This window comes from Podarcis vaucheri (genome assembly GCF_965113315.1).
Source record: "Podarcis vaucheri genome assembly, chromosome: 13".
Lineage (NCBI taxonomy): Eukaryota > Metazoa > Chordata > Lepidosauria > Squamata > Lacertidae > Podarcis > Podarcis vaucheri.
Genome location: NC_138751.1, coordinates 18,586,086 through 18,601,846, shown reverse-complemented (window position 1 = coordinate 18,601,846; position 15,761 = coordinate 18,586,086). Strand labels below are relative to the sequence as shown.

At 47.5% G+C, this 15,761-nt stretch overlaps 1 protein-coding gene across 6 annotated transcripts in view; it reads right to left on the bottom strand.

Annotated features, from left to right (window-relative positions):
* Positions 1-3,453: 3,453 nt before the first annotated feature.
* Positions 3,454-15,761, bottom strand: part of IL11 (interleukin 11) — a 68,676-nt gene continuing 56,368 nt past the window's right edge. For all 6 annotated transcript variants that reach the window (XM_082195479.1, XM_082195477.1, XM_082195478.1 and 3 more), the window contains 4 exons: positions 7,293-7,456; positions 6,676-6,762; positions 5,431-5,592; positions 3,454-5,034 (listed from right to left, as the gene is read on the bottom strand). In XM_082195479.1, the coding sequence (XP_082051605.1) occupies positions 4,870-5,034; positions 5,431-5,592; positions 6,676-6,762; positions 7,293-7,340 (462 nt within the window). In that variant the 5' untranslated portion in view covers positions 7,341-7,456 and the 3' untranslated portion in view covers positions 3,454-4,869. The remainder of the gene's footprint in view (positions 5,035-5,430; positions 5,593-6,675; positions 6,763-7,292; positions 7,457-15,761) is intronic.

Here is a 15,761-nt window from a genome sequence, read left to right as displayed (position 1 = left end):
TAGTTAGGAAATAGCCACTGCGACAAACTTTCGGCCTTGTTATTTAGGTGCTGCGGCACCTGCTTATGTCAGTAGAAACCAATAGGATTGCCTTCTGCTTGCGGCTGCAGTAGAATTGTGTGTATCCACTGTCAGTTGACACCAAGGGCTGTATATAACCATTTATTTATCCAAGGCTGTTTGCGGTGCATATTGGACTTGTTCCTCACTAATCCTGCATAGGTCCTGTCTGTAAACAAGGTTACTAGTATATTAGTCAGCTTGCACTTCGCAAAGGTAGATACCGGGCTGCTTCAGTTATTGTTTCGTTCCTGAGAGGGAAAATTCCCTCTCCTCTATTCCCATCAAATATTCCTATCTACAAATCCCAGGGTCAGCAGAAACTCCTGCAGCTCCCTGTTCTGTGGCCCCCTGTTCTCTCACTGCTCTTAGGAGGCTTTTTGAGCTAGTGTCATAAAGACTTCAGACTTTTTCCCAATAACCAAGGCGTGGAGCACACGTATACACTAAACCCTTTGCTTTCGTAGATTTTCACGGGTACAGGAATGCAGGTTTTGGTGTCTTCGGGTGTCTTCCCGTGTAAGAGTCGGGGTGTCTGGGCGACGTTTCGACGAGGTCTCACTCGTCATCTTCAGGCTGGTGCTTTAATATGTCTGTGGAGAGGGTCTGGGTTTGGGTCTGGTGTGGTTGATTGGTGACGGCGTTCTGTGTGCCTCTGGTTCTGGTGTCGGTTTTTGTGGGGAGGGCTAATTTCCAGATGTCTGGCAGGCGGGACGTGTCGTCACGCTTGTTCATGTTTTGAGGGTGTTTCTCTATCTCGATGGCTTCCATGATTATTCTCTTGTGGTGATGTTATAATCATGGTATAATCATGGAAGCCATCGAGATAGAGAAACACCCTCAAAACATGAACAAGCGTGACGACACGTCCCGCCTGCCAGACATCTGGAAATTAGCCCTCCCCACAAAAACCGACACCAGAACCAGAGGCACACAGAACGCCGTCACCAATCAACCACACCAGACCCAAACCCAGACCCTCTCCACAGACATATTAAAGCACCAGCCTGAAGATGACGAGTGAGACCTCGTCGAAACGTCGCCCAGACACCCCGACTCTTACACGGGAAGACACCCGAAGACACCAAAAACTAAACCCTTTGTGTATACACTAAACTCTCTGTTGTGAAAGCGCCCTAACAACTCTGATAGCCTCCCCACATCCTGAGGGGATGTCAGCGAGCGAAACCCAAGTGTCTTTATGTATGTGGCGTGTACAATATGTTTGAGTAGTAAAATAGGTCTTGCCTTGCCGTGTTTTCACATTGCCAATTTCAACCAGGCACTGAACTGTTATGGCTCCTTTTCAAGGCTCTGGGCTCCTTCAGCGTCGTAGCCCTGGCCCCCCTGATGGCAGCCATGGCCCCTCAACACTGTCCCCACCTCACATGCCTTCCCCCCAAAACCCATCTGCAGCTCTCCTGATTTATCTCATCGGCTTTGCTTCATATAATCTCCCCGTGTGTGGGGAATGAGGAGATCAAGAGTTGTTAATTTCTGGTTGATTAAATAAATTAAAGGATTAATCAGTGTCAGTCTGCTTCGTTTTATAAAGCTGGAGGGAAGAGGGGAGAGTAAATTCATCAAGCATCCAGCCCAGCTTTCTAGGCCTAGCGGAGGCAAAGGTGGGAAGGAGGACTTGGGAGGCGAGGGTTCGAATCCCTGCTCAGCCATGAAGCTCAATTCACGGGCCAGTCCCTGCCTCTTAGCCTAGCCTACGTCACAGGGTGGTTGTGAGGAGGAAACGGAGAGCCGTGTACGCCACCTCGAGCTGCTTGGAAGATTAAAGGTGGTATATAAATTATAAATATAAATATAAATAAATAAAGTGTCACAGAGGGAGGGGAACCTGTGCTGCTGGACTATTCCACCCATGAAGAAAGTTGCAATTCCCAGAGTAGTTTAATAATCGGTCTTCTCTGGGAATTGCAGCTCCCTTAACAAACAGCAGCACACTGCATTCCTTGGGGGAAGCCATGCCTGTGGTACATAGCACAGTCCTTGAAACGTGTGGTGTGGACTGTGAGGAGCAAGCTCCAAATTTTATGGGGTTTTGGGGACAGGAATTGGCCCTTAAGATGAGCTGACTAGATGCAAGCTGGAAGCTCAGCCTCGAAGCCCAAAGCTCTGCGACTGCCAGGCTTGCTGAGGAAAACAACCCTGGTGGCACGGCAGGTAAAGTGCTATTGTGGCTGCGTGCTCTGCTTTGACACAGCTTCCCTCCCAATTGCAGCTCCAAAGTGATGGGTTCGGAAACCGCCGTTGGCTGTTTGTCTGAATAACAGTAGTTGTTATATGAGCGACAATTCAATTATATGTCTTAGATCATTTCTCATATTAAAAACACAACTCTTTTGTTTTTATCCATTTAATTTTTTTTATTTCAAATTTATTTCCCCCCATCTTTTTTAAAATCTTTTTTTATTACAAAAAAGGGAGAAGAGAGAGGGAGAGATAGATAAAGAAAGAGAGAGGAGCCGGTCAATAAATACTTGGAAGATGCTCAAAATAAAATAACATCCATAAAATATAATAAACATAATAATAAACACAATGATGATGACAATAATAATAATTAATAATAATAATAATAATAAAATGAACCAGACTTGGAACAGATAATAAATTAAAAAATAATAATAACTTACAAGAAAAGAAACCTAATGGCTTTATAAATACTGTGGAGCAATGAAGGGCTCATGATAAATACCTGAAACAGGAGTGGGGAGGGTTAACTACAGCCGTGAAGGGGTATCAAGAATGGGATGAACTTCTCCATCAAAAATAGTACTGCTCTATTCTGTTTTGGTCAGACCACACCCGGAGTTCTGTGTCCAGTTCTGGGCACCACAATTTAAGGAGGATATTGACAAGCTGGAATGTGTGCAGAGGAGAGGGACCAGGATGATCAAGGGTCTGGAAACCGAGCCTTATGAGGAACAGTTGAGGGAGTTGTTGGATATGGAGCCTGGTAAAGAGGAGACTGAGCGGAGATACGATAGCCATTTTCAAATATCTAAGGGGCTGTCACAAAGATGAAGCAAGCCTGTTTTCTCCTGCTCCGAAGGGTAGGACCCAAACCAATTGATTCAAGTTACAAGAAAGCAGATTCTGACTAAACGTCAGGAAGAACTTTATGACAGTAAGAGCTACTTGACTGTGGAACAGACTTCCTCAGGAGGTGATGGGACTCTCCATTCTTGGAGGTTTTTAAGCAGATGGATCGCCATCTGTAATGCATTTTCTCGCTGAGATTTCTGCATGACTGGGGGTTGCATGACCCTCTGTCCCTTCCAATTCTACAATCCCACAATTCTATGATCAATGCATTTTATAGAAATGTTCGGCCAAAATTCAAATGGGTACATTCAGAAGGATACATATTGGGTTTGGTTTTTTAACTGGTCCTTTGTGTATCCCACTGCGGCAACAGTATTGGCTGGGCTGACAAAAATGATCCAGCAGAGGGCGCTGCTGGTAAACAAATCTGCCTTGAACTTTTGACGATTCGTTGTTGCTTTTTCAGGAGTATGAAAATTAATTTCACAATCTCAACTTTCTGCCTTTCCTTCCCAATGAAATTATTTTTTAACAAAAACATGGCTTGTTTTATGTGTGATTTTTTTTTTGCCTATTGTTGAAACAAAAGGTAAGACTCATTACTGCCTAAAGCAACTGCCAACTACAAGAGCATCTCTTTTGAGAAAAGGTGCCTCAGACGTCTAAAAGCTTTTCTGTCTCTTGAGTTTTGATTGGTCGTCCAGCTATAATTAACTGATGAAATCTGCATAAATCTGTATATGTGTAACAATAGTTTTGAAAGGGGATAAAAAGCAAACGTCAATTGCTTTTAGACAAGACACGCATGATATCGCATCTTAGAAGCATTGCCTCGCTGTGTGAGAATGGGGAATGATGCCCCCTTTAAATCCAACGCCCTTTATGGTATCTTATCTTTAAAATAGTTGGCATCTTTAAAAAGACAACAGCAACCACCCTGACATACCCTATTAATCCATCTGTGTGTGTGTGGAGCAGTGACACCCTGTATGAGGAATGCTGAAAACCATTGATTCTGTGCTAGATTGTGGCCACACTTTTGGGGTGGTACTAGATTGCAGGTGGACAAGGGGCAGAAACTGGCAGGGGCTATTGATGAAATCAGGATGGCTGCCAATGAGAGGTCAAGCCTCCCGCCTTCAATGAATCCTCTCCTCCCCTCCGCGGCCTACAGAACTGCGGCATCTTCTCACACACACTGCTCAGTTCCCTGGGGGCACTGCCCAGACCTGTGGGGCACAAGCCGAGAGGGCGCCCTAGATTGCAGCACACAATCTAGTGGTAGGGGAAAGAACAATCGTGGTGAGCAAGGTGCTTTTCGGGCAGATTATCCACCACGAATATACCTATAAGGGGTTTCCGATACTTGACACAGATCAATGCTTATCATACATAGTGTTCCATTAACAGGGAGCAGGAGAGGGCAAAAATGTCCTTGGAAGAAGGGGAGGCCCCCCTTTCCCCATACCATTTCCCCAAGCCTTGAGGGAGAATGTGTCCTTCCAAGGTCGCTTTTTGTTTCACGATGCACCCCCCACGGAGTAGGAAGGGTGTGTGAGTGGGCCCTAGGTCTCAGCATCCCCCCCTTGCAGCACCCCCCAGAAGAGGAATCCAGGGGCGCCCTGTTTCATAGACTTTCTTTCCTTCCTTGCACCCTCCTCCACCGGTATTGCTGAAGCAGCATCTAAGAGTTCCAGGTCCGTGAGAAGGCTTTCCAAAATACCCATGGTGGTTCAGTTTCTTTGCCGTTCACAGCTTGTTCCGGATCAGAACCAGCACGCGAGATGCCCAATCCAGGTAGAGGTGAAATGAGTGGACGATGGCGTGTCCTGCCTGAACCACAGACCAGTGGGTGCCGTGGGCTGGCAGGGTTGGCAGAGGGTCGTTGGGCCGTGAGAGGCTGAGCTTGGTCATCTGGGGGAGAAGCAGACAAGCGGGTGAGTTGTGACATTCTGGAGCAAGGACAGAAGCTCTGAGGTAGCCCATATTAACCCCTCCCTATTTCTGATGATGGGCGACTTCCTATCTTCCTAAGGTGACAAAGCAAGGATCACCTCAGACTTTCCAGTGCATTTTCCCCATCACTTTCCTTACAGCAAAAAGTCTGATCTTTCAGACTTTGCTGTGCAAGATCCCAACCAATTATAACCCCACAACCTGATTTTGCTGGTATGGGACCAAATCGCACCCCAAAGCAGTGACAGCCTGGAAGCGCTCATAGAGCCAGAAGGGGCCTTGCAGGCGCATCTAGTCAACCCCACACTATCGGGACCACCCCCCAGGATTTGTTCCTTCCTCTCAAAGCCTTACCAGGTGCTCCAGTCTTTTGAGGAGGCGTTCCAGCCGGCTGTGCACTATGGTGATGTCGTGCTCCATGGGTCGCAGCAGCAGTGGGGCTGCCCTCCGCAGCCACTCAAAGTGGCGTTGGTAGCACTGCAAGTCAGAGCTGAGCCGAGCCAGACCCACAGGGACCTGCAGGAGGAAGAGGAGAGAGGAACATGAAAGAGGGGCTGTATGAGAAAGAATTTTGGTGGGGCAGGAAAGCAGGCCACCTCAGAGGCTGCGTTGTCTGTATATATTCTGGAAATATATTAGGGAAAGGGCCCGTGGCTCAGTGGTTATAGCATCTACCGTATTTTTTGCTCTATAAGATTCACTTTTTCCGTCCTAAAAAGTAAGGGGAAATGTGTGTGCGTCTTATGGAGTGAATGCAGGCTGTGCAGCTATCCCAAATGCCAGAACAGCAAGAGGGATTGCTGTTCTGGCTTCTGAGATTCAGAATATTTTTTTTCTTGTTTCCTCCTCCAAAAACTAGGTGCATCTTGTAGTCTGGTGCGTCTTACAGAGCGAAAAATATGGTACTTAGCATGGGGAAGATCCCAGGTTCAATCATCAGCCTCTCCAGGCAGGGAAGGAGAGATTTCTTATCTTGAAACCCTGGGAGCCACTGCCAATCAGTGCAGACAGTACTGAACTAGATGGACCAAAGATCTGATAAGGCAAGTTTCTTTACCTCCTCTACCCACATAGAAAACCTGGGTGCACCACTGGGGCCAGGGAGCCATTTTGGAGTGAGTGGAGCTGCAAAGGGGAACCAAGAAACAGCTCCGTTAAGTGGGGATCGTGCCAAGAGAAGTTGGAGGCCACACAGTTAATGCACCCGGCTTCCCCTGGGAACTGTAGTCAACAGAGCAATGCTTCCCAGTACCCTTAGCAAACCCTTAGGGGTCTTTGGGACAGGCCACGTGCTTTAAATGTACAGCGTGCACAAAGCGTGGCTGTATGATGTGTACGCAGCCTGGGAGTCATCTCAGGCTGTCTGTGTGAGGAAGCTGGAGCCACAAAACCTGGCAGAAACCTCGAACCTACAAAGAGTGGGAAAACTGCAGCTATTGCGAGGGGCCAGTGAGAGCAGCCATGGGAAGCCTGTATTCCCTAAAGCAGCCACTATGAGAGATTTTGCTTAAGGCAACAAGCTGTGGTGCAAAGGAGAACCTACTGGTTTCCCTGTGGGTGGGGGCGATGGGAGAAGAGGGAAGAGGAGGCCTCTTTTACCTGGATGTTGGCAAGTTCCACCGCAGTCATGGACAACACAGGCAGCGTTTCCAGCTTGTGTTCTCCTTCTGCTGGGTAGCGGTTTTTCTGTACAGGGAAGAGGAATGGCGGAAATCAGACCCCAAAATAGTGCAACTGAACAGGAACGTCAACCAATAAATAATAAACTGAGGGCAGGGAGAGGATATGCCCTCCTATTTATTTTATTTTCAAAGCAATAAGACGAAATATCATATTTTTTCTTAAGATCTCTTAGGAAGATTTTCTTTTTCCCCAAGTGGGGATTTGTGCTTCTTAAAAGGAAAAAGAAACAGAAGGAAGGTTCCCAATTAGCCATTTTCTGAATCTGTCTCATTTGGGCCAGGAGGCAAAAAGGTCAATGTCCTGCCACTTCATTTAGAAGCCACCCAAAGCTCCCTCTTTGGCAGGCCATAGCTCAGCAGCAGAACATCTGCTTTTTGTGTGGAAGGTCAATCTCTGGCATTTCCAGCTCAGGGGAAATGCTGGTGGCAGATTTTTGGCGAGCCTTTCCTGGGCAGAGCAGACAGCGCTGGAGGTTAAGTGGACCAAGAGTCTGATTTGTCCTAAAGCAGCTTCAAGCTGGCCGCTTGACTTACAAAGTGGTTGAAGAGGTTCTTTGTGTCGCTCAGCAGGTTCCTCGCCATGTGGACAACGGAATCGAACTCGGCTCGGAAGTCTGTAGGCTTTGGACGGGGGCCGGGAGCTGCCCACAGGGGCTCACACAGACTCAGCAGCACCACTAAGACCTGACACAAGCATGCTGCAGAGAAAGGGAGAAAGCAGCAAAGATCGTGGTTAGAAGGAGGACGAAGGCCTGGCCTTGAAACTTGGGGAAGAGAGGAAGATACAACACTTGCAAGTGGAAAGAAGCTCAGTCAGGAACAGCCTTTCATCACCATCACCATCATCATCATCATCATCAGCATCAGCATCATCATATAGCAGCATTTTCAAAAACTTGGGCAAAAAAAATAGAAATAATACAGAAAGCAGTAAAGTGCTTTGTGTCTTTACTTATGATGGGTTAAAAAACATTCTCCCCAGCTGCAGCCTGAGGTGGTACAGTCCAGTCTCCCACCTCAGGACTCTACCACCTCATCCTGTTGCATGTGTAGACCAGGTGTCCTAGTATCTTAAAGAGGGAGATTAAGAGCCAATGTGTCTGGGATCTATCAGCGAAGGAGAAGTCTGGTGGTTCGGGGAACAGGTGTGTGTCTGGATATTATTGGGTGAGTTTGCTGGAAGAATTTGGAACACTGGGTCCCCGAAATCTTGATTCTGTTAGCAAATACACCCTTCTCTCTTCTTTTCCTCAGAAGCCACTTTCAACTCCAAAGGTTATGGGTTCAAATCATGCCCTACCCTGCCTGCTATCCAGCCTTGACCTCTTGCCCACTTCCTTAAAATATTCGTGGAGCTGAATGTTGGACAGACGGACTTTCTGGCTGTAGGATAAAATGTATTTTTGTACACATTCTTTCTTCTGTGATTCAACCACCCACTCCTTCTTCCCTTTTTTTCACTGGGCGAGAGAGAGGAAGTGTCCGGAAATATGTGCTGCTTAATACTTGAATAATATTTTCTTGCAATGCTTTCTTTTCCGTTTTTTTAAACTGCTTTGTCTCCAGGGCTTTGGGTGGTCTGATCCCTGTGGCTAAGAGCACAGACAACCCTCCGTCCAAAAACCTTCCTGTTCTCAATTGTGTTCATTCATCCTCAGAACAAGCCCTATGATGTAGTAGTACTAAATTAGTCCCATTTCACAGAGGTGCCTCTGTGTGGGCAATAAAGGTGATTCTAAGGGGCTTAGTACTGCAAAAGTGTCATTGAGATATTGCAAATGGGACCTCGGCAACAGGTTCCCCACCTGTGTGTTTTAGATGTTCCAAATGGTCACATTCACAGTATTTAAAGCCTCTCCCCAAGAATCCTGGCAACTGTACTTCACCCCTGGGGAAGGCTATGTTAAATGGAAGGATTTGTTGCTATCCCAGCCTGTCTCATGGTAGGGCCAGTCTGACTTCTGACCACCCCCATTGCTAATTATCCACATGCAATGGTGGACCTACATTTTGGGGGCCCTGAAGCTTGGACTGTTATGGGGCCCTCTTCTCAAACAGCAACAAGGTCAGGGTAACCACTGTTATCTTCTCCAGTGGGGTTGTTCCATGACAGATCACAAATAAATAACCACTACACCTCAGATTTTGCTTCAAACTGCTGTACTGCAACACTCTACCTTTGCAACATCTCAAATTTTGGGACTGGTGAAATATAAACAACAAAAAATTAAACCATTTGAGTTGTGCGCCTCAAATTGGTTCTACTAGACGCCCCAAATTTTAAGCAATGTGGGCCAAATTTGCTTCTGGGGGCCCTCTGGGATTAGTTTCATAGTAGATCTGCCCCCTGCCCACATGTGCAGATGCAGTTCCTGCAGGGCAGACGAAATAAAATAAAAACAAAAACGAAATGTGCAGCTTGGCCCATGTAGGTTTTATGCCTGCAGGGTGGGCATGAGTGGTGTGGGGCAGGGGAAGAGAGAGGACGGTGCTGCAACTTTTCAGCGTTGTGTGTGTGGGAATGCCTTGGCTTGGCTGCAGAGGGAATTTGGAGGGGAACAAGGAATGGCCCAGAGGTGCCCCTGGAAGGCTCCTGGCAAGAGTTCTGAGCATACAGCTGGTTGGCAGGCAGGATGGGGAAGGAGGGGTTGGTTGGGTTAGGGAATTCCTGCCCTGCGACAGAGTCATCCCGGCGCCTTTGCCGTGAGGTAAGGAAAAAAGAAGCCGTCGGTATTCGGAAATAGTGATGCTGTTGCAGGAGGGAGGGGTAAAGGAGGGGGTGAGTCAAGGTGTTTTCATGGAAAAGCCATCCTGTGTTGTCTTAGAGAGCAAACTGCATATTTTCCCTTTGCCAGGAGCTGGGGAATCAAGTCTGGATTTCAAAGGGTTCCCCCTCGCCTCCCAGAACCGAAACCATCTACCAGTTTGCCAGTGCAACCAAGTAGGTCAATTTGTGAGGAGCGTGGCTATAAAACCATGGATCCTTCGCTGGCTTTTCACAGAAGCCGACTCTTTATGGAGACATGTAGGGTTGGTAGCCAACTCTTTTCTTTTCTTTTTTACTAGGCCCTATTCCCCCTAAGACTGTGTTTCTAACAGAGCTAGATCTGCAGCAAGGATCAGGGGCTGACACTTATCCCTATGCTGCAAAAAGCTTCACCTGCTGATTGCTGTGTATCAAGTGGATGTGAAAAGAATAGGATTGGGCCAAGTAGGCATTTCCTGGTTAGTTGGCAGCCCTGGTTTCATGCCATTCTTCAGCAAAACCTTTGAATGTTACTTCATTCTGGCAGTGGGTTTATGCCCAGCTTCACACCAGAAGCCTAAAATGCCATTGTTACAATACCAACATGGGCAGAACGGACATCTGATTTCAAAATAGCTATTTCATTCTGCCCCACATCCCGCTTAAAGGAGTTGAAGGGGGCTGAACGCAAAGCCCCCGGCCTGCTTCTTTGAGTATAAGCCCTACTGAACTCAATGGGGTTTACTTGTGAGTAGATGTGCACAGCTTGGCACTGCGAGGTGCCTTGACTGGAATTGCTCTGCAGTGCTCCTCTATTCATACTTGGTCAGTTCATCCCTTCAGTAATAGAGAAAAAAACAGCCTACCCTCACTTTTAACATGCTGGCAAGAATCCCACCATGTAACTTTCCCCATTGCGTTTGATTGGAGAGGTCATACCTGGCATAATTCCCCCTTCTGTTGACACAGGGCTGCAGGACCTCAGGCCTGGGGGCTTCTCTCTATGTGGCCTGTGAGCCTCTCCCCCAGCCCCAGCCCCATCCTTGCCTTGCAACCCACCCACCCCCTTTGCCTAACTGGGGTATGTCCTGAATTCCAATCATGTCTCCTGTCTGCCTGGATGGCAGACAGAAAGTGGGGATCTAGGGAGGAACCAGCCTGATGAAAAAGGCACCCCACCCCGGAAGCTAACCCTTAAAGGTACCAGAGGCTATACAAGGTGGCCATTTTCCAAAGCCAGCCTGGGCAAAGAGATAGGGCAGGCCAGAATTTAACCGGTGAAGCTCTTCCTAACACACAAGGGTCCTGCAAGGGGGGGGGGAGCTGGCAACCTCACACCTTCTGACACTGAGGAACAGGAGGCAAGCTCTTATTCAGCCGGCATTAGGGAAGGGTGTGGTTCAAGGCAGGCTTAAAGCACCTTTCTTTTTATAAATAACACCCGGTTGCTGCCTGCCCGAATATCCATCCGGCCTGTCTGCCCCTTAACAGATTGTATGCCCGTCAATTTCAAGCTAAGCCAGGGTAGGCAACTAAGGCCCGTGGGCCGGATGTGGCCCAATCGCCTTCTCAATCTGGCCCATGGACAGTCCTGGAATCAGTGTGTTTTTATATGAGTAGAATGCGTCCTTTTATTTAAAATGCATCTCTGGGTTATTTGTGGGGCGTAGGAATTCATTCATTTTTTTGCCCAAAATATAGTCCGGCCCACCACATGGTCTGAGGGATGGTGGACCGCCCCACAGCTGAAAAAGGTTGCTGACCCCTGAGCTAAGCGGTAGAGCACAGTTTCTGTAGGCACAAGAGCCCAGGCTTGGTCCTGGGGCATCTCCACCTAAAAGGGCTTTCAGGCCGCTGGGCTGAGGGGAAGACTTTCCTCCAGGCGGAGATCTTCTGCCACCCAGAATTAGACAACAAGTATTGGAAGGGGCCCAGTACCAAGTTACCTAGGCTTTTGTCCCTCTAGGCCAGGATCGTCTGCTCTCACTGGTAGCAGCATTTTCCGGGCAGAGTCTCAGGCAGAAAAAGACCTTCCACATTATTTGTTCCCTGCTGGGTTTTGTTAATAGGAGATGCCAGGGATTGAACCTGGAACCTTCTGCACACCCAGCAAGTGCTCTGCCACTGAGCTATGGTTGGGCACTAGATGGCCTGGTGAACAAGCCAGGTGTGTATATGTCCATTTCCTCCTGCAAAGGCTTGCTTTCTTGGCCTCAATATATGGCCAACAGATTTTGCAGCCACAAAGGTGCAGAAGGAAGAAGAAGAAGAAACAGAGGCAAAATGGGAAGTAATTATACCGGGATCCATTAAAGATGGAACGAAAACAACATAGATACCATTGGTCATTATCACAAGGGTAGAATCCTTGATTATACGCTGAGGCCGGTTCACATAATCTAGTTCCAGAGGTACTGAATGTGTCTGTGGGTCCACATGCAGCCTCCCTCCATGAAGGGAGGAATATATCTTGGACCAGAGGGGCTTGGACTGATTGCCAGCCAAGGCAGCTCCTCTTTCCTGATGTCACTGTGTTTTCCTATGTCATCATATTGACACCATGCGCTGTAATTGTTTTCCTTCACATTTTACGGCTTTGGTAGCTGCTCGATTGGAGTATTTGGCTTTATTGCGACGAAAGGCGAGATAGAAAGAACTTGAAAACAAACAAGATACCAGAGAGAAAAGAGGCCATTGGGTAAACTCGCCCAAGGACCTGGTCAGGTTTCGTGTTTACTCTGCAAACTCAGAAGCCAGCGGCTGGAGAAGGCTCCGCTTCTCCCACCACCCACTGCCTCGTAAAGCACCGAGACTGGAACTCTGTTAAACAGCCTTTCCTCAACCGACTCGGCCATTAAAACCACTGACCCTTGAACCCGCTCCAGCTCCTCTTGTTGCGATTGAGCGAAGCCGAAAGATCAATGAAGGTGACACACGGTGCTAAACCCACTGGGTGATACATTTCTGGGCCCGCCACGGAGACTCATGCATAAATATTGCGGTAGATGTCTCTGATGATCAATAGGCAGGAGGGCACACGCAAGGAGGGGGGGAACGATGGGAGAGACAGAGAGATGAAGTTATAGAGCAGGTTGAGGGGACCGACAGGTAAGTGTGCATGAAAATGGATGCCATGCAAGGGTTAGACAGCTGAGCAAATTGCACATGGGCTGGCAGGGGTTGATGGACAGATCAACAGACGGTGCTGTTTTGCGTGGCAAAGGCAGCAAACCACCACTCCTCGGAGTGCATGGTTGAAAAGACGTTTCTGTTGCCTGCAATGTTTTTTGCTTTTGCAGCTGAGCCCCTAAAACATGCTACTAGTTCAGGTTAAAAATGTAAGACTGGCGACACTCAAACAGGCACTTGGATAAAGGAAAGGATGGGCAGTTGCAAGTTTTATTTCTCAGCTGCCTTTTGGGCAAAGAGACCCCCGGTGCTAATCTACCTGGGAGATTGTCCTTTAAGTGCCACCCTGGAAATTCTGAGCAAGTTCCCAGGAAAACAAGATATAAAGTGGACATTGGACAGTCCTTGTGCTTCACGGAGCTATGGTTCCTAGAACCATTAACATACTACAGTTCCCATGATTTTTTTGGGGGGGGGAGGGGGAGTCATGTGCTTTAAATGCATGGTGTGTAAGCAAGCCTTAGATTTTGCTGGAAATTCTGCCCTGAAATTCTTCCCAGCCAGAACAGAGACAAGGATTGAGCTGCAGCAGACAGAACAAGCCGGCGTCACGTGGCGCACCATGTAGTCCCCCAGGTGGCGGTTGGTTTCACAGCTCTGGGATTTACAGCCCTAGCTTGGCAGGATGAAGCCTCGTAAACTGGCTCAAAGAAGGAGCGAAGGGGAGGCGTGAGAGGTGTAGCTAGTTAGGAGAGCTATACTGGCGGTTGCAGCAGCAGCAGGCGAACCAACACAAACACACACCCCACACACAATCGTGTGTGCAGTTGCTCACACACCTCACCTCGAGGGATGCTCATGTGGCTGCATGCGCAAGTGTGCACCAGATGCATAGACACAGCCGTGCATTTTGGGTATATGTCCAAACACAAACACACAAGAGCGGGAAAACCTATTAGCCAAAAATAAAGACAGGGATGCTTCCAGATGGGAGCTTATTGTAGAATTGGTGCTGCTCATGCACTCAAGTTTTGGGCAGCGTCCACCTGACATTGTTAGCATCAAAATAAAAATCTAGCACATTTATTTTCTTTTTTTGCATTTAATTTGGATTTTTCCATATTGTGGAAAATCTGATAAACAAAAACAACCCATTATAAATGTGCATTTGCTGTTGCCTTTGAAGCTCATTGGTGCATTTTTTGCTGGGTGGTTGGTTTGTCATGTGTGGTGGTATTTCAGCGGACGGGCCTCTAATGCCACACCCCTACGGCTTCTGTTTGCTCCTCACCTGAGCACAACCTAGCAATTTTGTTTGCTGCAGCCCAAACACTTACCAGTGTACCTATTTGCACCAACCGCCTTTTGCAGAATCTTAACAACACTGTTAAAAAGCATCTTAAAAAGCAGAGACATCACCTTGCCAACAAAGGTCTATATAGTTAAAGCTATGGTTTTCCCAGTAGTGATGTATGGAAGTGAGAGCTGGACCACGAAGAAGGCTGATCGCCGAAGAATTGATGCTTTTGAATTATGGTGCTGGAGGAGACTCTTGAGAGTCCCATGGACTGCAAGAAGATCAAACCTATCCATTCTTAGGGAAATCCGCCCTGAGTGCTCACTGGAAGGACAGATTGTGAAGCTGAGGCTCCAATACTTTGGCCACCTCATGAGAAGAGAAGTCTCCCTGGAAAAGACCCTGATTTGGGAAAGATTGAGGGCACAAGGAGAAGGGGACGACAGAGGACGAGATGGTTGGACAGTGTTCTCGAAGCTACCAGCATGACTTTGACCAAACTGCGGGAGGCAGTGGAAGACAGGAGTGCCTGCCATGCTCTGGTCCATGGGGTCACGAAGAGTCGGACACGACTAAACGACTAAACAACAAAACAACAACACTGTAAAGATGAGCTATTCTCTCAAGATCTCCACATAGGGCATGGGAGACTGAAACTGCAGTACACAGATGGGCTGCTGCTGCTGCTGCTGCTTCTTCTTCTTCTTCTTCTTCTTCTTGCAGTACACAGATGGGCTGCTGCTGCTGCTGCTGCTGCTGCTTCTTCTTCTTCTTCTTCTTCTTCTTCTTCTTCTTCTTCTTCTTCTTCTTGTTTTAATACAGAGATCTTGCGCAAGACCTCTTCATCACTCTTGTGCAAGTCTTAGCCAGGTAAATGTCACTCTTGCACAAGCTCAGTGTTAAAAAACCCAAACCAAACCATAATTGAATACAGTATTGTGTACCTCCCGCCCCAAAGCACAAGCCTCTATTTTGCCAATTGAGAAACATGATAACTAAGGGTGGTAACATTTGTTCTTGATCACTTCCTAGGAAAATTTTGCTGTAGAAAGGCCTGCGTGCCCAGGACAGAAGGCGGCAGCAAGAGGGGAAAGTAGTGGAGGGGAGAAGTGGTAGATGGGCAGGACGAGAAACAACTCCAGGCACCTTTGGTAAAGAGCCATCTACTGGTATGGATGGCAAACAGCAGAAAAGCAACGAGTATTCATGACTGATGCTGTGTACACGTTACTGGTCTAAAATGCAGCCAGGTCGTTCCTTTCCTCAATTCTGATTGAAGGGGAAATGCATCAAAACACGGCATTTAATGAGATATGACAGGACAGATGTGGATTTTGGCTAACATCATGTGTACACCACTTCTCAAATCAGCAGTGGGAGTGCACTGAATGCAGAGTATACAGAGTTGTCTCTGCAACCAAACATTTAAAGCACATTATTGCCCCCCAAGAATCCTGGGAACTGTAGTTCACACATCACAGAGCTAAAATCCCAGCTCCCTGAATGAACTACAGCTCCCAGGATTCTTTGGAGAAGTCGTGTGCTTTCAAGGTATGGCATGTACAGTGGGCTAAAATATGGGAATGTGGGGAGGCTAGCATGCCAAACACTAACACACAAAAAGCAGATCTGAGTAACCTGTTTGCGATATAAGACACCCCCTCCCCCAAAAAAATAAAATCTGGAAGCACCCATATAGGGGCATAGTGTCTAAGCTCTTACACACAGACAAACAGCTATACAATAACAGCAGCTATACAACAGCAATAAACAAAGACATCCAACTGTCACTAAGAAGCTACACACAGCTGCCTACCTGTAGCTCAGCTGC